We start from the raw sequence: 21,080 nt of genomic DNA on the forward strand, positions 1-21,080 counted from the left end.
ACAACTTTAGGACCCTCTTGTCCAGGAAAAAGCCAGAGGTTCATCCATCTTGGTGAATGGGGTTCTGGCCTGGAACTCTTGGAGAAGTAGGCCACGTGGCCAAATGGGTTAGAGAGTTAGAGAGACTAGTTGGGATGGGGGCGGGGAAACAAGGTACCCTGGATTTCATAACAGTGAGGTTGTTTGTAAACTGGACAAGTGTAGTGGGGACAAGAGTCTGCAATGAGCTTAGGGAGAGAAGAGGTGGTAGGGACTGCGTGTGGTCTTTCTAGAAGCTGGGAGGCTGGGGGAAGGTTAATAGGAAGTCTGTGAAAGGGGAGAGAAAATAGTTTGAGGGGACACTGATGGAGCTGGGACTTGCATTCAAGGCCCTAGGAGCTGGGGAAGAGACTCTTCAGGACTAGCTCCTCCCAGAATTTTCCTGAGTGCTCAGAGGTGTTTCTTGAAAGCCTGATGCCACTCGCCCCACACGCAGAGCATCTCCGAATTTTTAGAAATATTCACTAAACAGAAGATATTAGGAATCATACCTAGGCTGTCCTGAATTCAGAGCTATCAGAATCGATTCAAGGCATTAGAATGGTAGAAGGTTACAACCGATCACTGAAGTGCAGAATTGTAGGATTCTAGCCCCAGTGTCCTGGGGTTTTAGAACCCTTGACTGTCAGAGGTCTACAACCACCCTGATTCTGAAAGTCCCCGAGATCCCTGACACACTATCCTCCTTCCTTTTGGGCTCTTCCAGCCCGAAAGGCTCCGTCTGGCCCGGGGCAGGGCTCTGGATGGGCTGCTACAGGGCTAGGGCGAGGCTGAGCGGCTGATAAAGGTAAGAAGGGAGGGCCAGCGTGGGACAGGCAGGAGGGACGCGTTGTCAAGGCCAAGGCCCGAGCCCCAGCGCATTCCTGGCGCCACCTCCTCCTCTTGCACCAGGAGGCCGCAGCCTTGAACCCCGAGCCCGACGCAGAAGACGTGGACAGCGCGCCATGGGCACGGTCTCTGGAGGCGGAGGTGCGGCTGATCCGCGGCCGGCCCTCCCGCCCTGCGCGGCTCTAAAGCTGTCGCGGGCGTCGGGCCACCGCCAGTCCAACCCGCAGCACGTCTGCCCGGAGCCGCTGCGGCACCTGCTGGTGCTTCCTACCCGCCCTCCTGGATGGTGGTGGATGGAGCCTGCGCAGCTCCGCAAGCTGAGCCGCTAGCTGACCGACGGCGTGGCGCGCTACCGCGGCAATGCAGCTGCCTACGCCGGCCGCCGGGGGGCGCAACGCCAGCCGTGGCGCCCGGGAGCCACAGGAAGAGCCGGCGCGTGCTGAGGCGCTGGCGGGTGGACCTGGGTCTGCCTTTCTGGCCCCGCTGGATACGCCACACCTACTGCTGGAACGCGTTGCCCGGTGGCTGCTTGTGGCCACCACGCGTAACCCGCCGGCCTACGCGGATCGTAGGATCGCTCACAGCAAGCTGCCGTTTTGACACTGCTGGCTGGGCCCGGGGCTGGTGCCAGGCCGCGTGCACTTGCTGCCGCAGCAGTGCGCCTGCGCCAGGTACACTACCCGGTGGCAGAGGCTCGCCGAGTATTCCGGCTACTGCCGTGGCCACAGCAGTCCTCGTCCCTTGGGCTGCCATCTCCCAGCACCTGGAGCTCCTGGACCCCAGCCTCAAGCTCCTCCAGAACCACAAGCTAGGACTCCCAGAATCCCAGAGTTAGGATACCTGCAGCTCGCCCAGACCATCCATCCTGACATCCAGGCTAAGGGCAGGGCTGGGGGTTCGAGGGCATGAAGAGGGGGGGTCCTCGTTCCCTGCCGTGAACGAAGAAGGGAATTGCATCCTCCCTGCCCTATCTCCAGCGAGGTACGAGCTCCCCAAGGCCACACCACGCTGAGGCTGGAGCTGCGGTGAATCCGAACCGATCCCGCCTGGCCCCCCACCCCGTGCCTGTAAAGCTGAGTGGGGAGGGCAGTGAAGAGACAAGGACCAGGGACAGCGACTGTGGGAAGGGGGTTGTCATCATGTCCACTAGGGGAGCAGCGAGCCCTTTGTTGGGGACAAGTGTGGATGGGGCCTTGGCAGCAGAAAATCGCTCTCCCGAGAGCCTTGCCTGCCAGGTGCCAGTTTGTTTGAGTCCAAGGCCTGGAATCTGGGGCCGACGCGGCGATGGCAGCCAGAGCCTGAGCTCGCTGCGCCCCCTGGTGGCTGATCAGCAAACCTTGGAATGAGCGGGATGGAAGGACCCCAGTTATCAATTAACATCCACTCTTGGTACAGTAAGGGAAACTGAGGCACAAATAGGTGAAGGGGCTTTCCCAAGGCCACAGAGTCAGGGACAAAGTGGGCTAGAATACATGGTTCCAGACTATCAGAGGTCTTTCCAAAAGTGACCCACATTCTTTCCTTGGGGGCCTGAATCCTCTGCCTCTCTTTCCACACATAGGTTTGGGTGCTCGGGCCCTTCTTAACTGGACAGCTGTAAGCCATCCTTTGGATGGGGAGCAGAACACAAGGCGTTCCCCGGGGGCCGAAGAGAAGGGGGGTGGGGGGGTTGGGAAAGGGCCCGCAGGGTTGGTGCGCGGCCGTCCTCTCCAGCAGCACAGAATCCAATTATGCCACCTGGGGGGCCCCTGCCTACATTCTCCCCACTGCCTGGGCCTCATCTAAACCTGGGGTAGGTGGTCAGCTCTGAGATCTACTAGGAGACCCAGGAAGAGCCTGCCCTCAGCCCCATCTCCTGCCTGATTCTTCCACTGGTCCCAAGGCTGGGCCTGCCCAGAGAGAATAAAGCACACCAACATATCAGCCCATTTCCACACTGTTGTTTGACACTCTCGACCACAAGCACAGGCCTTGCCCCAGCCCAGCCCCAGGACTGCGGCAGGGCTCAGAGCCTCTGGCCTGGGCTGACCAAAGGGCCCTTTCGTCAATGTGGAAGGAGGGGGACTCTGGCTCTGCTTGGCACCAGCCAGGTCAGGGTAGTGCCCCATGCAGCCGCCCCACCTCCACGAAGGCCTCCACACAGCGGTCGATGTCCTCCTCGCTGTGCACTGCTGAGATCTGCACCCGGATCCGGGCCTTGTCCTTGGGGACCACTGGATAGCTGAAGCCGATGACGAAGATGCCTGGTAAGGTGGAAAGGGTCAACCTGGGGCTCACCAGAGCCACACAGGCTTTGGGAGACATGATACATGGTTCCTACTCCCCTAAGGGTCATAGAGGGCAAGGCAGGTGCCCAAGGTCTCACAGACATGCGACTGAGTCATGGCCTGGGATTTTCAGCTTGGACAGACAGAGGCTCTAAAAGGGCTAGTAGGGGGAGGGTATGGGGGAGCATTCACAGTATAGGGGTTCCCTCCTCTTTTCTCTGAGGACCCATAACCAGTCCCCTTGTCCCAGCTTCCTCACCTCTCTTTAGCATGTCATCTGCCATGCAAGAAGCCAGCCGAGCATCACCCAGCATCACAGGGCAGATGGGGTGACTGGCTCCCAAAACGGTGAAGCCGGCAGCCTCCATCTTACTGCGGAAACTGTGGGCACAAGCTGGGTGTCACCGGTGGCCAGGGGGCTGTGGAGTGTTCACACCCACCCCTGATGGCCACGTGCCCAAGTCTGCAGGATGGACCAAGGGAGGCAGATGGGGAGCCGGGCAGAGGAACGGGCAGACCAAAACAGAGAGTGAAAAGACAGGATAATACAAGATGGGGAGACACAGGGTCATCGACAGAGAAATGTACCAGGAAATGGCAGGAAGAGGAAGAGACAGAGAAGAGGGTTAAAAGGGCTGAGTCCCAGTGCGATCTGCTGGGGACATGTGTGTGGGCAGAGGCAGAACCTGTAGGCCTGGGCGGGCACACGGGGGCAGGCCCTTACAGCTCCCCCCCACCCCCGGCCTGCCCCACCCCTGCCAGGGACCGCACCGCTGGGTCTTGGCTGCCATAGACTGGACAATGGCGTTGCTCTCCATGAGCAGGTCCAGGGCCTTGGAGGCACAGCCAGCGACAGCAGGTGGCAGGCTGTTGGAGAAGAGGTAGGGCCGGGAGCGCTGCCGTAGCAGGGACACCAGGGGCCCGGGCCCTGTTGTGTATCCCCCTGAGGACAAGGGCAGAGGTGAGGGTGGGAGTCAGAGGCCAGGTGCCAGAGCCTACCCCGTGCCCCCCCGGAGAGGACAGTCCATGCTGCCCTCTTCTGTATGGTCCCAGTTCTCCCCCCCCCACCTACCCTGAGACACCCCCCCCCCCCCCGCCAGGGCCCTGCATGTGGATAAGGGGACCCAGGGCACGACCCCATCGGTACCTGAGGCTCCACCCAGTGCCTTCCCCAGTGTGGAGTTGATGATGGTGACCTGATCCACCACACCCAGCAGCTCATCCGTGCCCCTGCAAGGGAAGCTACCACTGTCACCACTGGCTGCCTGAGTACCCAGGGATCATGGGTTAGGTGAGGGGCCTGCTTCCTGGTTTCCCACCCACCCTCAGAAACCCAACCCAAGGCCGTGGGTGAAGCGTGCTCCCACCGTCCTGTGGCCCCCAGGAAGCCAGTAGCGTGGCATTCATCCACAAAGACCAGGGCACCATATCGAGAGGCAAGGTGGCAGATCTCCCGCAGGGGGGCGATGTCACCGTCCATGGAAAAGGCCCCATCAGTGGCCACCAGGCGCAGTCGATGCTTCTGCAGGGAAGCCATGGACAGGGGATGGCTGGTATCCCAAGCTGGGCCAATCCTCCCTTTCTCTGTGCTGCTTGGGACTCTGTGAGGTCACCTTGCCCAGGGTCTGGCACAGAGGTGGGCACATAAGCATTACTGTGTTGGGGCTGGCACAGCCTGCCCCTCATCTGTGCCTCCCTGAGCCTTGCCCACCTCTTTCACGGCAGTCCTGACCAGTGAGAAGAGCTCAGTCTCCCCTGGGAGAGGGAGGGTGGGTTGGGGCCACTTCTATCCCGGAGCTCATCCCACCCTTGTGCCCAGCAGGCCCTGCCACACATACGGTGATTGCTAGAAGTCAAGGTGGCATGGTACAACGGAATAAAGCCTTGGGGCAGAGGGATCTGGGTTCAGATCTCAGCTGTTTCAAACTTTCATGTTCTGTGAGAGCAAAGTTGGTCCCTCCAAGCCTCAGTGCATTCACCAGTGATGAGGCTGAGGACAAGCCCAGCTCTTGCCCCACCTGGGCCTCACCCCACCTGGGCCTCCTGCAGCTTGGCCTCCAAGTCAGCCATGTCTAGGTGGCGGTAACGGTACTTATGGGCCTTGCACAGACGGATGCCATCGATGATGGAGGCATGGTTCAGCTCGTCCGACAAGACTGCGTCCTGTGGGGCCAGCAGGGCCTGGAAGAAGACAGTTGGAGTAGAGCTACTGCCCAACCACCTAGGGAGTTCTCCCTCCCCATGTCTATGTGAGTCAAAATTTCACTGCCATCCAGGGCATTCCTCTGGGCAGGGAGACCCGGAGCCTCTATCTGCCTCTATCTGGGTCACCAGGGCCCCAGGGCCTGGGCTGGACCAGGGACCAGCTCCTGTGAGAGCAGGTGAGAACATGTTTGGCGAGTATCTGGTCCCAGCTATCTCCGGCTTTCCTGCTGCTGGTGTAGGTTATCTCCCCAGTGCCCTGGAAGCTGGTCCCCTGCAGGTCCCAGGATTCCTCTGGGAGCACCTACATGGCCCAACCTTAGCCTCCATAAGAAAAAGGCAGTGGAGCCTCTAGGCATGGCAGTGGCATTCTGCCACATTCTCCTCACTGCTCACCCCCAGCCTTCCTCCACAGCCTGGCTGTCCTCACCAACTCCCACCTGTGCCCTTCCCCCAACACACACCTCAAAGAGGCCAGCATTGGCATCAAAACAGCTAGGATACAGGATGGCGTCCTCCCGCTGGTGGAAGCAGGCTATCTTTGCTTCTAGATCCTTGTGGATGCTCTAAAGAAACAGAGGGAAACAGGTGACAATGCCTTCGGGGTCACATGAAACAAGCCCTGGGGACAGAGGCTTAGAGGGTCACAGGCTCGGCACAGAAGGCCTGCAGCCTTGGTCTCTCCCTTCTTTCTCCACCACCAGCGTTCCCCCAGAGCCGACAGGAACCTGGCAGATGCTTCTCCCTGAGGAATCAGGGGCTCGCTAGGTATCCCTTCCTGTTGGACCTTCGTTTGTAATGGGGACCTAATGAGGAATTATGGGTGATGATGGCAAGGGAAGATGTCTTCCTGACATCAACCTAAGTCCTTTTTTTGATTGCTTAATGGCAAAGAAAAGGATTATGTAGGTTCATTTGGGCCTCAAATTCTTAAATTTGAAAGCCGTCCGGTCAGGGTGAGGGTTTTTTTGGAAAGTGCCCTGGCTGGGAGTCAGGAGTCCTGCTTCTGACACTCATTTCACTGTCCCGTTTCTGAGAAGATGGGTAATAATAATCACAAGTAGTCAGAAGCCAAGCCGCCTGGGTTAAACTTCTATCATAACAGGCTGTGTGCCCTAGAGCAAGTCACTCGAATTCTCTGGGCTTCAGCAGCCTCATCTCTGTAACAGAGACAAGAATATCACCTATCACTTATGACTGTTAGGAACATTAATGAGTTAATATTTGTAATGTTCTTAATACAATACCTGGTACATAGTAAGCACTGTAAGTTTCACACTTATATGTTTATTTTGTAACATTTACACAATAAAATAATCAACATTTATTGAACAAGACTATGTACCAGGCTCTGTTGGAAGCATTTTTGCATGCAGGTGGGGAAAGGGAGGCGCAGAGAGGGAGTTTCTTTTGCAACGCACAGAAGCCTGACTCGCCTTTCTGGTGTATAGCTGTAGGCTGAGAGCGCGCGGGCCCTGGGGTGAGCTGAGCTGGCTAAACCAGCCCTGCTGACTGTGGAAGCAGGCAATTGGGGTCAGTGCCCCACGCTGGGGACAAGGCACCCCCCCCCAACCCCCACAACAGCCACTGTGTACCTGGGTCCCGCAGATGAAGCGGGTAGAGCTAAGGCCGGCTCCAAACTCCTCCAGGGCCTGCAGACCCGCCTGGATCACCTTGGGGTGACTGCTCAGGCCCAGGTAATTGTTGGCGCAGAAGTTAAGGATTCCTGAGGTGAGGACAGTATGGACACAGCAGCTCAGGGCCAGAAAGGGCCTGGAAAAGCGTCAGTGCCGGGCCCTGGGGACCCCGAGAGGAAACGAACCGGGATTCACCCTTGAGAAGGCAACAACCACACAGTACAATCCACTCGGGGGCAGAGGCCAGGATGGGGAACGAGGGGCCCCTGGGAGGTACAGAATCCAACAGCTACAGGTGAGGGAGGGTCAGGAAAGTCCCCTCAGGGTGGAAGTTTAGACTCTGGCTGTGAAATCACATTCCACCCAATGAGGAACGGAGCCCTACCTTACAGGCTTCCCCTGTCCCTGAAGACTACCAGCAGCCCTCACGGGGGCCTTGGTTCCCTTGTGGGTAGAAGAGAGCTGGCTCAGGGGGCCCGCCGTGGCCCTGACTCCACACAGCTGACTTTGCTGCCTGGTATGGAATCAGGTGGTGCCTCAAGTGTGTGGATGTGGGGGTTTCTCTGAGACCTCAACTCCTGACTTATAAAGCCCAGAGTGAACACAGCTGACCTGAGGGGGGAACTGAGGCCTGTAAAGGTCAAAAGCAAGATGAGAATCTGTGTCTCCTCATTTCCCATCTTTTGACCTGCTCCAAGCTTCCCCCAGGCGGGGGTGGGGGTGTGGGGGTGTGGAGGGAGGCAGAGATTTTTTTGGAACCTCCGTTTACAACTGAATACAACAGCACCAGGGATCCCAGGCCTCTTTCCTGAACAGAAGGCTGGTTTGGGAGTCTATATATAACCAGCACCACCTGGGGCCCGGCACAGACAAGGCAGGTGGTGACCACTGGTTAGACAGACCCAGTGGGCTAATTCACGGTGTGCCTCCTGCAGCAGCGGGGGGCCTCTTGCTGGCTGTGACTCTGACCCACTAGCTGACCTTCCAGCTCCAATATACGGGAGAATGTGGACCAAAGCCCAGCTCTGCCGGCCGCTAGCAGGGGCTTTCGGGCAAGGCATTTCACATCTCTGAGCCTCAGTTTCTTTGTCTGCACAATGGGATTGGTTACTCCCGCGCTCCGAGGTTTGCAGGAGCCCACGTGCCGCAGGTGGCGGGGACCCGCACAAAGCAGCAGCTGGAGAAATGCAGGGCTGCTCGCCGCCGCCTTCCCACCACCCTTCCTTGAAGCAGCCAGGTGGGGGCCAACTGGGTGCCTCTCTTTTTCTCTCACGTTCTCACAGGACTGGGTCTCCCTCCAGCCCTACCGTCTGAGTCGAGAAGGTGCTCAACAGCAAATCACCTCCCGCCGTGGAACAGGTTTCACTAGATTACAGCTAACCCTGGGAAGCCATGAAGTCAGCCTGATAGACTGGGGAAGATGCCAGCGGCTACGTGGCGCAGGTACTCCCACCCGCCCCCTGCCCATTCCAGCGCAGGCCTGGAACAAGGGTCTTCGAACACCCCGCCAGGTCCGACGACTCCCAAGAGGGGCCAGTTACCTCCGGAGACGCCGTCCACGTGGATGCGCGGCCCCTGACGGGACGTAATGACCCGCTCGCTCTTCCAGGTGCCCGCCCCGCGGATCGCTTCCAGCTCCTCCTCCAGGACGCCACGCAGCTGGGTCAGAGCCGACTGCGCGCGGCGGCTGCGGGGGGCTGCGGAGAGAGCAGCGTGGAGCACGCGACCGGCCCACATGGTGCCCACCTTCACCCGAGCACTCCCGGCGCCGAAGGGCTGTGCGCACCGCGGCCGCCGCCTGGTCCCGTGGCCGGAGGGGCCGGGCCACGGCAGCCAATCGGAGCGAGAGAGCTGTGAAAGGGGCGGGGAGGCGGCCCCAGGCGTGGGGGGGCGGGGCCCGGCGGGACCCGCAGCGGATGAAAGTGGATTGATGTGTAAGTGAAGACTGGAGCGCTCCGTGTAGGGGGCAGGGGAGGCGACACGGCGGAGGGTGGTGCGTCCCAGGGCCCAGCCCCCCAGCCCCCCCATTCCCATCCCCTGCCTCCACACCCAGCTCTCAGAAGGAAGGGGGATGCACCCTGGACCCCAAAGGCAAGACCCTAGAAGCAGGCTGAGGCACGCTCGGTACTCTTTCCCGGTTCCTGTGGAACTCTTGGAACAGTCCCCCGTTCGCAGGTGCAAACGCCCCCAGGATTTCATCCCAGGCTCGCCTGCCTGATTGCTCCGCATTCGTCTCCAGCCTTAAAAGTGAGGAAAAATGCGCCGCTCAGGTTTTTTCCATTTTTCAATTTTATTTTAAAGTTTTAAAATTACAAAGACAGCAAATTCTTCCCGGCACAAATAACACTTGTTTAAAAAAAAGGGGGGGGTGTGGACCACGCGCAAGTGCGCATTTTCCTATATTATTAAAAATAAAAGACGACTGTACAGGTTTTTTTCTCCCAGCTCCCGGGTGTGAAACGTTAAGTACTAGCCCTAGATATGTATATATACACATATACACACAGACACACAGACCTAGCTCTGTGCAACTACTTAGCAATTCAAAATCGACCGCAGTATGTCTTACCGTCCACTCCCGCCCCCTCCCCCTCCCCCTCCCCCTCCCCCATCTACAACTACTTTTATAAAAGACTCGAAAGTAAAGAGGTCAGGACGTTTTTAAGTGGCGGGTGGCAGGGCTGGAGCCCCTCCAGGCCACCAAGTAAAACCACCTCTTTTCTTATACAGGGGGAACCAAAAACCAGGGGAAAAAGGGGAAAAAAGTCCTCCTATGATACAACCCAATTGTGTGGAAAAAACCCAAGTTTTAACAGGGCACACTGAGGCACTTGGCTGTCTGAGTCCCCACCCTTCCCCCAAAGTTGCCACTCCCGTTTAACATGAGACTTTCTGAAGCCACAAAGACCCCCCCCCAATGGCTAGATTCCCACTGACTGTGAGAAGCCCCAGCTTCTCAGACCAGCTGTCATTTTGACACCCCCCCCCTTCCCTAGGACAATAGGAGAGGCCACAGGGGCACACTAACAGTGAGAAGGAAACTGGATTTGGACCCCCCCCCCCCAATGCTCACTACTGGAAGGTGGAAGTCAGCCCGGAGAGGGTTTTTTCCCCACCTTCCTCCTTTGCCATCCAGCTGCTACCACCCCTTCCTTCTCCCCACCAAGGTTCTGAAACTCTCACAAGGGGTGTGCAACCTAGAGGAGGCCGGCTCACCTTAAACTTACCCCTACAAACCTTCCCATTTCCGGGCTCCCCCTCATCTAGTCTGAACGAGTGGCCTTGCCCATTCTCTCCCACCCCTTTACCTTCAGAGTGAACAACCATCCAATCAAACAAAACACACAGACCCACCCAAGTCCCTAAACCCATTAAGTAGATTAATAACAAGTCAACGAAACTAAATGTAAGTACATTCTCATCATCAGAGATGAGATTTGTGGTTGCTGTCCTTGCACGACTGTTAAGGAAAAATGAATTATTCCCTAATTTCTGAGGAATCCAAATTCTGTCTCTTATGAAGTCAGAATAGAAAGGGGCAAAGGACTGCAGACGAAGATCAAGAGAGAAGGAAAGAGAAAAGTATTTACAGAAAATAGACAGGCAGGAGTGTCCACAAGAAAAGCCCCCTTGTCACTTCTTCTTGCCGGCTCTCTTGGCACTGGACTTGGCTTTGGGCTTCACTGGTTTGGCCTTCTTAGGCTTGGATGCCTTGACCGGCTTGGCCTTGACAGTCTTGGGTTTTTTGGTTTTCTTGGGCGTGGCAGCCGGCTTCTTCTTGGCCTTCTTGACTGGGGTGGCTTTGGGCTTCTTGCTTGGGGTTTTGGAGGCAGCCTTCTTGGGCTTGGCTGCCTTCTTTGGCGTGGCCACCTTCTTGACTTCCTTCTTCGTCTTCTTGAAGGCCACCGACCTCTTGGGCTCGTCGCTTTTGGCCAGCCGGAAGGACCCCGAGGCACCCACCCCCTTGGTCTGCTTGAGGACCCCAGTGGTGACCAGGCGCTTGATGGACAACTTGACCTGCGAGTCGGCGTTCTCACCCACCTTGTAGTGGCTCTTGATGAACTTCTGGATGGACTGACGCGAGGAGCCAGCGCGGTTCTTCTCCGCCTGGATAGCAGCCACGATCATGTCTGAATACTTGGGGTGGTCTGTGGACTTCTTGGAGGCCTTGGCCCGCTTGGGCTTGGCCGCAGGGGTGGACGTGGAGTTCTCGGTCATGGTGGCCTGTCTGGTCCTGCTGTTGAAGGAGGCGCCTTCAAAAGGGCCAGCCCTCGTCGGAGGCCGAGGAGAGCCTTACTCGGGATGGGCTCTGGCGCTCCTCCTGACTCCCGGGCCAGTCCGGGGCCCGGCTCTCAGGGACCTGGCTCGGGTCGCGGGAGGACTCGCCGGGCCGGCTCTGCGTGGCCCAGCCCCGCCGGTCTGTCGGTCGGTCTCGGCGCCCGGCTCCGGCTCGGGCTCTGCCTCCGCCTCCGCCTCCTCTGCCTCCCTTTTCCCAGCTCCGCGTCTGGCGCTCGGGCGGCGCATCCGGGTATTTAGCGGCGGCGGGCGGACCGCGGTGAGGACAGGGCTGCTGGCTGCCTGCTCCCGGCCCGGAATGGCGCCGCGCCGCCGCCATCTGTGTTTCTTCCGCCGAGCAAATCCGACCTTTCCCCCCGGCCCGGGCCTTCCCGCTCCCCGCCGCCGCCCGGGGCCGCTGCCTGGCTCCCTGGGCTCCCCCGCCGGGCATCCCGCCGGCCCGGCCGCCGCCCCCCGCGCCCGCCACGCGCCCCAAACGGCGCCGAGGACCGCTGATGCGCCTGCACATTTCCCCTTTGCGGGGGGCTGGCTCTGAGGGCCCGGGGAGCCTCGGTGCGGGAAACCCCCCGTAGCAAAGCTCCCCCCTGGGGCTACCGGAGAGCCCGCTCCCGGCCCGCGGCGGGACCCCCCAGCCCCGCGGAGCGGCTGGAAAGCGGCCCCAACTAACACACGCTGCCCCGAGCCGGGCGACTCCCAGCCGGGCTGAGCCGGGACAGGGGGGAGGGGTCGCTCCCCCGGGGTCCGGTCACCTCTCGGGGGTCATCCCGCCACTGGGCCCCCCGCACCTCTCCCTCTTCTCTGCCCTTGGGGCCCCTAAGCAAACTTTCCCTGGAAGAGTTGGAAGGGCACTTTCAAACTTTGTCCCTTCCCCCTTCGCTGCCGGCTGTCCCCCCAGCTTGCCCCCTGACGTCTGCGTGGAGGTTCTCTCCTGAGGCCGAACCCCCACTACTGCCTGGGACCCCCGAGGGAATGAGGAGAGGTCTCCCGAGTCCTCTCCTCTGCTCGAAGACCCCCACATCGCCCATATAGCCTAATCGGGAATTCATTCATATGCCTCTCTCAGCCTAGGAGTTTCGGGGTCTCAGAGGCAGAACCTTGCTGTCTCCACCCCTGAGGCACAGCTTGGGGGTCAAGTCCCCCTCCCAAGGTCCCTTGAAGGCAGTGGGGGGGGGGGGGGCGGTCTGCAATGGAGGAGCTGTCCCAAAGTCTCCAACAAGAGACTTGTCCTGGGGGCCCCTGGGATAAAGAGAGGCCCTGAGTACTTTGGGAACTTGGGAAAACAGGGCGCTGGGGGAGAGGTGGAGGAGGGGGGTCGCGTTCCTTGGGTCCTGACTAATCCTCGGAAATTGTGCAGTTGTTCAGGGAGCGGTGGCCGGGACCACCGCCATTTTGCTGGGAGGATGCGATGTCTTTGTTAAAATGTATACATCTTTTCCGTGCTGCTTGGCAGGTATAGATGAGGTGAACAAGGGGCGTCACCGTCTGAAGGGAGTCTTGAGGGGCTCCGAGGGACTTTAGGGGCCCAGAGGCCATCAGAAGAGACCCCAGAGTTCCTGGGACCCCTTGTCTATGAAACACATCCTAATCACATGCAGGGCCCGCTTGGCAGGGACCCTGGGTTGAGATTCTGGAATGCTCCCTTCCTAAGCCCCCTCCCACAACAAACCCGCTTTTATTCCCTAAGCCAAGAGGCAGAGCACTCTTCATTTAAACAATACCCTGGGAGTGGGGGTTTATAGCTGGTCAAAATGATGAACGTGTCTCTGGAATGGTGCGGGAGCTGTTTGCAGACACTGGCTGTTGGGGAGGGGAGAGGGGGATGGTTGGAGGGTTTAGGTGGGGGATGGAGGGGTCCTAGCTGCGGTTGGGGGGAAGGGCTCCTACTGGACTTGGGGAGTCTCTGAGGCCAGGGAAATTAATAGGTTTCCCCCACGAACACCAAGGGATGGATTAATCCAAATGATTGGGAGGCGGGAGAGGGAGGCCTGAGACTCGCTATCAGATGCCTCTCACCGGCTTATCTTGGTGGCACAGGCAGGCAAGGGAAGCCACGAAGGGCCAGGTTAGTTCAAAAGGTCAAGGTTCTTATTTGGATGATGTCAATTACCCCGAAGTTTCCTGATTTGAAAACACAACATTCTGGTGGATTTGTTTAAGTTATTTACAAAGGCAATTTTGGTTCCCCGCTAAGATCTGGAGGGGGAAATAGGCAATCCAAATAGCCCCCCCCCCCAGTCCAAGATGTGTACACACACCCCCACCCCCACCCCCCACGCCACGGCCCTGGGTGTCTTAAAATAAGGACTAGATTAATCCTTTGACACGATGATGAAACAATTTTATTTACACAGCGCCTTACAGTTTGCAAAGTGCTTGCTCTCCACTCGTTTCTTGATTCTTTGCTCCTCCAGCCTAGGGAGGCAGCCAACGTGATCACTCCCCCGATTATCCCCATTTTACCGTGGAGGCCTCGGGATTCGGAAGGATGGATATGGGGGCGCACCGTGAGGCTCAGCTCCCGGCGCCCCCAGGTCTTCCCTTCGTTTTGTAGCTCTCACATCCCATACCCCTGGCCATCGGAGAGACCTGTAAATTCTCTCCCGGAACTGAAGCCAGAAATGGAGGAAGGGGTCGCCTCGGAGTCGCGGGGGCTTCCCGCCGGCAGACAGCCCAGGTCCTGCCGGGCGGCGGGATTCACCGCCCCAACCCCCCGCCCCAGTTAGAATTGGAGGAGAAAGGAGGGGGCCAGTAGTTGGGCGCAGAGTCTGAGGCCAAGGGGGACAAGATGAGGAAAGGCTGCCTCCAGATTGGCCTGGCCTCACCTCGCCTGGCTGACACTGCAGGGCCTGGGGGCTTCTTGCCTCGGGCCGGGCACCCCCGCAGCCCGCTCTCGGGTCCGCACCGAGCGCCGAGCCATTTTCCGGCGGGCAGCCTGCGAAAGTTCCCCCCCACCACCTCCTTTTACGCGAGCCCTTTAAAAACCCGGGAGCCACAGAGCTGCGGGCAACTCCTCCTGGGAAATGTAGTTCCCGCACTGTTCCCCCATCCCCTCCCGCCCCGGACCCTCTCGAGCCTCGGAACCGCGGGTCCGCCCCCGGCGTGGGGAGGGGGGGTCACACATCGTCTGTCCAGTCACGCGGGGAGGGGCCCAGGCCTCCCCGGTGTTTTTCCATGTGTCAAAAAAAGGCTTCAGCGTTTCCACCTGTAAAAAGGTGAAAGGCCATCATCTGTCCTACTTCACTCTGGGGTTGTTGTCAGGGTGGAATGAAAACCTGTATGGAAAAGTCTAAATTGCATGAGAATGCCAGGGTCAAGTTTTTCTAATGGTCAAATGTTCGCATGTACCACCCTTTATTAAGCCCTTGGTACACACATGACATCTTCATTTTTCAGAGAGGAGGTCTAGAATGACTGAATGACTTGCCCAAGGTGGGTCAGCCTGCGGGTGGGTGGCAGAGTGACACTCCCAAGCCAATGACTCCCACTGCACCACCTGTGGTCTCGTGAGACCTTGCCAGACAAGCAGTCGTTCCAGGCTTCGGAACCTTAGGGTATTCACTTGATAAATGCCTGACACTGGGCTAGGCCCTGGCATATGGCTGTGAGCAAGAGATAAGAGATTCCTGCCCTTGTGGGGCTGACATTCTAGTCGAAAAGATAGATAAGCAATAGACCAGATACAGAAGTCAATTATAGAGTGTGTTAGAAGGCCATAATTGCAAAGACAAAATTAGAGCAGGATAAGGGGAAGGTGATGGGCAGTGCTAAGAGGAAGTATTTTGCAATTTTCAACGGGGGTGGTCAGAGAAGCCCTCATTAAGAAGCTGACATGGGAGCAAAGATTCAAGGGAAGGGAGGGAAGGAGCCATTCTTATTCTTGGAGGAAAAAAATCTTCCAAGCAAAGGGAACAGCTGGTGCAAAGGCCCTGTGGCAGGAGCGTACAAGGTGGCTGAATGAAGGAGAGCAGGAGGAGATGAATTTTAAAAAGGTAAGAGTAAAGGAGGCACAGGTCAGATGGGGTTTGGGGGGACTTTGGCTCTTACTTGAACGAGCTGGGAGCCATGGGAGTTTTGAGCAGAGGAGGACATGATGGGACCCACAGACCATAGTCAACCCCGGTGAACTCTGGTTTCTGTGTGGAGAAGAGGCTGCAGAGGGCAAGGACAGAAGCAGGGTGAGGAGGTGGTTGTGATAATCCAGGTGAGAGATAGGGGTAATTTGGCCCAGATGGCAGCAGTGGACGGGATGGGAAGTGGTCAGGTCCCAGGGGCACTCCAAGGACATTGGCTTGAACACTGGGAGACAGAGCTGTCGGGAACTGAGGCAGGGAAGACTGAAGGCAGAGCAGGGCGGAGGGGTCTGGCTGGGTTAGGTTGGAGACATCTCCCAGATGGGTGAATGGAGATGCCGGAAAGGCAGGTGACTAGCAGGGTCGTAAGTGCGCAGTCCAGGGGAGAGTCTGAGGTCTCAGATGCACATGTGGGAGCTGTCAGCAGACAGCTGGCATTTAAAGGATGTGATCAGAGGGAGAGCAGGTAGGAGAGGACAAAGGGCGGGGCCTGGGGACCCTGACACATGAGGAGGTGGGAGTGAGGAAGAGGCACCAGCAGAGGGGACCTGGAAGGAGCTGCCCCAGAGTTGAAAGGCAACCCGGGGGAGGAGGGGTGTCCTGAAGGTCAGGGAGGAAGGAGAATGTATCAAGGTGGGGAGGGAGAGACCAACCTGTCCAATGCCACCGGCCAGGACAGCAAAGGCCATCATCTGCACTCATGGAACGGGGGTGGGGTGGGGTGGGGTTTGCCCTCATCTGAAGGTGGTTGACCAGAGGGTCTCTCAGAGCCCTTCCAGCTCTCTGGGACTCAGGCAGGGCTGGGGGGGCAGCGGGGGCGGGGCCACAGGTTCGGCCCCCAGCTTTTAAACATCTTTGCTTCAGGGACAAGAGGAAAGAAGAACGTTGGCAGGAGGCCGGGGATGAGGGCAGATTTCCCAGAAGAGGACCCAGAGGAGCTGGGCTTTGAAGGCGGAGTGGGATTTCCCCAGGTAGTGGGGGCAGGTGGCACCACAAGGGGCTGGAGCAGCAGGGGTGGGGGCGTGGCCGGGGGTGACAGGGCGGCCGGAGATCCAGCAGGAGTGGGACCCAGGCCTCACAGCTGGGCAGAGGGGGCATGGAACGTTTTTGTGCAAGGGAAGGAGTGTGTGTGACACGATCGCGTTGGCATTTATGTTATGTATGTACATAAGTAAGCAAGCTCTGCACCCAGCGTGGGACTTGAACTCGTGACCTTGAGACCAGGAGTCGCAGGCTCTACCGCTGAGCCAGCCAGGCACCCCCAAGGTTGGCATTTTAGACAGGTGTGGGGCCGCAACACCAGCTGTGGGGACGGAGAGGAGGGGCTGGATTTTAGTGACATTTAAGAGGTCATCCCAACGAGTCCCTGGGAGAGAGGGACGAGGGCGAACAAGCTGAAGGGGCGTCGGCGTATGGGCTGTGATGGGTAGGGAAGAGGGCAACTCTGGCCACATTGGGCTTACAGAGCCTGGAGGGCTCCAGGTGGAGGTGTCTGGAGGCAGCTGGATGGAGTCAGGAACTCAGGAGAGAGATGGGAGCTGGGGACGGGGGATGGGAAGCGTTTGCAGCAAAGTGCGGCCATTCTCATGGAAAGTGTGGAGAGAGCCGTCCACGGCCCCTGAGATCCTGGCAGGCCAAGATCAGGGGGCAGAAGGGGACCCAGCCAGGGGCGCCTGGGTGGCTCAGTCGTTAAGCATCTGCCTTCGGCTCAGGGCTTGATCCCAGAGTCCTGGGGTGAGAGACAGGGCAGGATGAAGACCCCCACTCCTCTGGAAATCTTAGCCAAACTCAAGGCTCAGCCCCTGGTGGGTCTCCTCGCTGAGGCTGTGTGCGGACCTCCCAGCCTCCCCCGTCTTGCTGGGTAGCACAGTGCTTCTCAAACGGAGGCAATCTTGTGTCCCCAAGGACATTTGGCAATGCTGGACACAGTTTTGATGGTCCCGGTGGGGGGTTGCTTTTGGCAACTAGTGGATAGAGGCCAGGGACGCCTGGTGCTTTAGCGCCCTTCAAGGCACAGCCCAGCAGCCCACCCCGCGCCCCCACCAAAGAATTGTCCCCAGATGTCCAGAGGACCAAGGTGGACAAACTGTGATATAGTCAGAGAAAACCTGCAAGGTCGGGAGTTCCCTGTGTGTGTGTGGGGGGGGGGGATCCTGCCTCACTTGTCCTGTCGGTCTCCAGGCTGAATATAGGAGTTTTCCTATCAGAGCCGCCCAGAGGATATTAACTGACACACTGAGAGCTCGGAGGAATCCTGCCCTGGGGTGGCCAGCACGTGTCACCGTGTGCCAAGCACTAGCCTAACCGAAGACTTGTTGAATCTTTCTAGCCATGCTGAGGGGTAGATTGTTATTGTCCCCAGTTTACAGATGGGAAAACTGAAACAGAGAGGTGAAGTCACGTGGCCAAAGTCACACAGCCAGTAAGTGGCAGAGCTGACTTCAAACAGAGGCATGTCTGACACCTAGTACCTAGCACTCGGCTCAGCTGCTTCTTTTTAAAGAGCACACGCGGAAGGAAATGAGCAGTGGGTGAGGTCCTCGGGCCAGGCTGATGGCTCAGGGGACAGGGGCCAGTCCCATCACCAGTCGCCATCCTTCCTTCTCTGGGAAATTCACCAATGAGTAGATTATCCCCGTTGTCCTTAAGTCAGGGAGCCCCCTTACTTAATTTCATTGAACAAACGATGTGTCCCTTCCTTTTAAACAGATTATCCATATTACACGGGGCGAGAAATGTCTGCAGGTTTTTCTCCCTGGTGAGAAATCCTTCTCTATTTAAGGTGACGCTCGCTACTTTCCACGTTGCTCTTGCTTTTATTTTTTTAATCGTGGTAAAATACACCCATCATAAAGCTTCCATCTTAATCATTTTTGAGTGTTCGGTAGCCTGTCCCCCCTCCCCCAGCCCCTGGCCACCCCCATGTTACTTTCTGTCTCTATGAACTTGACTCCTTCGGGTACCGCGTGTGAATGGAATCATACAGCATTTTGTTTTCCGTGACGGACTTCACTCAGCACCACGTCCTCAAGGTTTATCCATGGTGTAGCGTGTGTCAGAATTTCCTTCCTTTGAATAATAATCATCCTGGATGGCCGGACAATATTCCATTGTATGTACGTATCACATTTTGTTTATTCATTCGTCCACTGATGCGCTCTTGGGCTGCTTCCACCTCTAGACTATTGCGAATAACGCCGCTCTGAATACGGGTGTATCCACGCTTCTTTGAAGAGCAGAGAAGATTTTGCCCCGCAGTGCCCCAGATGAGGTCCGAGAGTTATGCGTGGCTGCCTCACTTCTACCCTGGGGAGAGGTAGGAAAAGAATAAGTCACCCAGGGTATAAACTCCTGCTGCTACTGTAGCCAATGGCCCCAAAGAAACAACACAAAGGAGGCAGGAGATGTGTTCCTTCTGGAGGCTGTCGGGCAGCATCTGGTTTTTGTCTTTTCTGGCTTCCAGACGCTGCCCGCATTCTTTGGCTCGTGGGCCCTTTCCACCTTGAAAGCCAGCAACGGCGGGTCAAGTCTCCTTCGTGATGCCATCTCTCTGGTTCCGACTCTTCCCCCTCCCTCTTCCCGCATTCAAGGACCCCTGCGATGACCTCGGACCAGCCGGATAATCCAGGCTCATCTCAAGATCAGTTGAAGTCCCCCGATGGCATCGCCGGTCGGGGGGGAGAAGGCCTTGGACATCTTTGGGGAGCCGTTAGTCCTCTCACACACAGTTACCCACATGCCGAAGGGGTGCAGGGGATGGGGGGCGGGGCGACATTGCTCCCCAACTGCCGCGGCAGCCGGTGCGGCCCAGCTCCCGGCCAGGGCTGTTTCGTGTTCCAAGAAATCTCATGTGGGCAGAGAGCTAGAGGCAGGGTGGCTACTCTCCGGTCATCTCACAGCAGTGAGACCGGTAGGGAAGGAGGGGACATTTGTAAAAACCCATCAGCTGGACCCTGTTAGATTTCTGGTGCCCCCAAAAGTCAGTTGGTTTTCAACTTACAAAGTCTAAGCGACACCTAGCCCAGGTGGGGTGAGGGGCAGCTCCTATTTCTGGCAGGTCCCCAGACAAAGAGTTACCCCAGAACCTTGTGGACAGGAGGGGACCCAGCCCTCCAGGGTGTAGCAGCCAGCCCTCCTGACTGAGGGGACTGCCGTCCGCTGGCCCCTTCTTCTCCCCCCACCCCGCCACTTCCCTCCATCTCCTGGTCTTGTTTTCTTTTCTTCTGGAGACTTCGTTCTCCCGTCTGCCTCTTCTGCCTCAAAGCGTGAACCTCTTGGCAGCCCGTCCAAATTAAAGCCCTTCAGAGGAGGCCCGGGGCTTGGCCTCTGAGGCTCCAAGTTCCGGAAGGGGGGGGGAGGCAGCAGCGATAACACTGCAGATTGGGATTGTGCCGAGCTCCAAGCAGGAAAGCAGCAGGGGCTGTGAAAGCGGGTGCCCGGCGGGCTGACGCAGAGCAGGTGCCAGGAAGGCCCTGTGGCTGGATAGAGACTGTGCCCGGGGGGTGTGGCGTGAGATGCTGTCAGAGAGGTGAGCCGCCTGGAGCGCATGGGGTTTGGGGCCACAGCAAGGGGCGTGGATTTGGTTCTAAGTGCACTGAGAAGCCACTGCAGAATTTCAAGCTTAAGATTTTTTTTAAATGGTTTTTATTATATTATGTTAGTCACCGTACAGTACATCCCTGGTTTCTGATGTAAAGTTCGATGATTCATTCGTTGCGTATAACACCCAGTGCACCATGCAATACGTGCCCTCCTTACTACCCATCACCGGTCTATCCCATTCCCCCCCACTCTGAGGCCCTCAGTTTGTTTCTCAGAGTCCATAGTCTCTCATTAAGCTTAACATTTTAAGTTTCTTTAAAGAGTTAATCCAGTTATTTTATTAAGATTTTATTTACTTGAGAGAACGAGAGAGAGCATAAGCAGGGGGAGAAGCAGGGAGAGGCAGAGGGAGAAGCAGGCTCCTCACTGAGCAGAGAGTCCAATGCGGGGCTCGATCCCAGGACCCCGGGATCATGACCTGAGCCGAAGGCAGACACCCAACAGAGTGAGCCACCCGGGTGCCCCCAATCCAGTTATTTTAAAACAAAAATGTAGGTTATAGCAAACATCATTCGTGCAAGAGAGTACGCGACATCCGCACACGATTCTAAAGGTAATATGGGAACACACACCTGTGTCATCACTCAGGCTCACGCACACCACCCTACCAGTCCCTCCGAAGCCCCCTGTGTCCCCCCCCAGTCACATCTCCGTGACCTCTGTCCTGAATCACAGAAAGAATTCTCCCGTTTCTTCTCTATAGTTTGCCCGTGTAGGTGCACGTCCCATACGCTGTAGAGCTTACCTGTGCCTGGTTGGGGGCCACAGACAAATGACGTCAGGCCGCGGCGCTCTTTTCGGTCACCTGCTTCTGTCACTCGGGATATTCCGGAGAGTCAGTCACGTTGGTGCCCGTAGCTGTGGTTCATTCATTTTTGCTCCTCCGGCCAGAGCACATTCTGGTCGGTAGGGCTTGAAGTTTATAGCATCTGGGAGGTCCTTTTAAAGATATGTAAAATGAGAATACAATATTAGGTAAAAACTAATTTAGATTTAGAATGAGAAAGGAATTCATGACAATGACAGATTTTGTTTTTAAAGCTGATAAATAGCACAAGCATCATACACTCCAGAAATGTTTTTTTTTTTTTTACTAATTAACCATCTGAGCCACACTGCTGGTGTCCCTCTCAGGCCTC

The 21,080-nt window shown here is 57.4% G+C and overlaps 2 protein-coding genes across 2 annotated transcripts; both read right to left on the reverse strand.

Annotated features, from left to right (window-relative positions):
- Positions 1 to 2,787: 2,787 nt before the first annotated feature.
- On the reverse strand, positions 2,788 to 8,775 carry GCAT (glycine C-acetyltransferase). The gene is made up of 9 exons (XM_026479670.4): positions 8,515 to 8,775; positions 6,932 to 7,062; positions 5,801 to 5,902; positions 5,169 to 5,315; positions 4,502 to 4,656; positions 4,282 to 4,364; positions 3,906 to 4,077; positions 3,394 to 3,515; positions 2,788 to 3,110 (listed from the first exon to the last, which is right to left on the reverse strand). The coding sequence occupies exons 1-9, from the start codon at positions 8,708 to 8,710 to the stop codon at positions 2,959 to 2,961; spliced, it is 1,260 nt and encodes a 419-aa protein (XP_026335455.3). The 5' UTR covers positions 8,711 to 8,775; the 3' UTR covers positions 2,788 to 2,958.
- A 469-nt stretch (positions 8,776 to 9,244) lies between these two features.
- Positions 9,245 to 11,587, reverse strand: LOC113241797 (histone H1.0). Its single transcript, XM_026479671.4, has one exon. It carries the CDS (start codon positions 11,189 to 11,191, stop codon positions 10,607 to 10,609), a length of 585 nt encoding a protein of 194 aa, XP_026335456.1. The 5' UTR covers positions 11,192 to 11,587; the 3' UTR covers positions 9,245 to 10,606.
- Positions 11,588 to 21,080: the final 9,493 nt, after the last annotated feature.

The sequence above is a fragment of the Ursus arctos genome, unplaced genomic scaffold (genome assembly GCF_023065955.2).
Source record: "Ursus arctos isolate Adak ecotype North America unplaced genomic scaffold, UrsArc2.0 scaffold_21, whole genome shotgun sequence".
Classification (NCBI taxonomy): Eukaryota; Metazoa; Chordata; class Mammalia; order Carnivora; family Ursidae; genus Ursus; species Ursus arctos.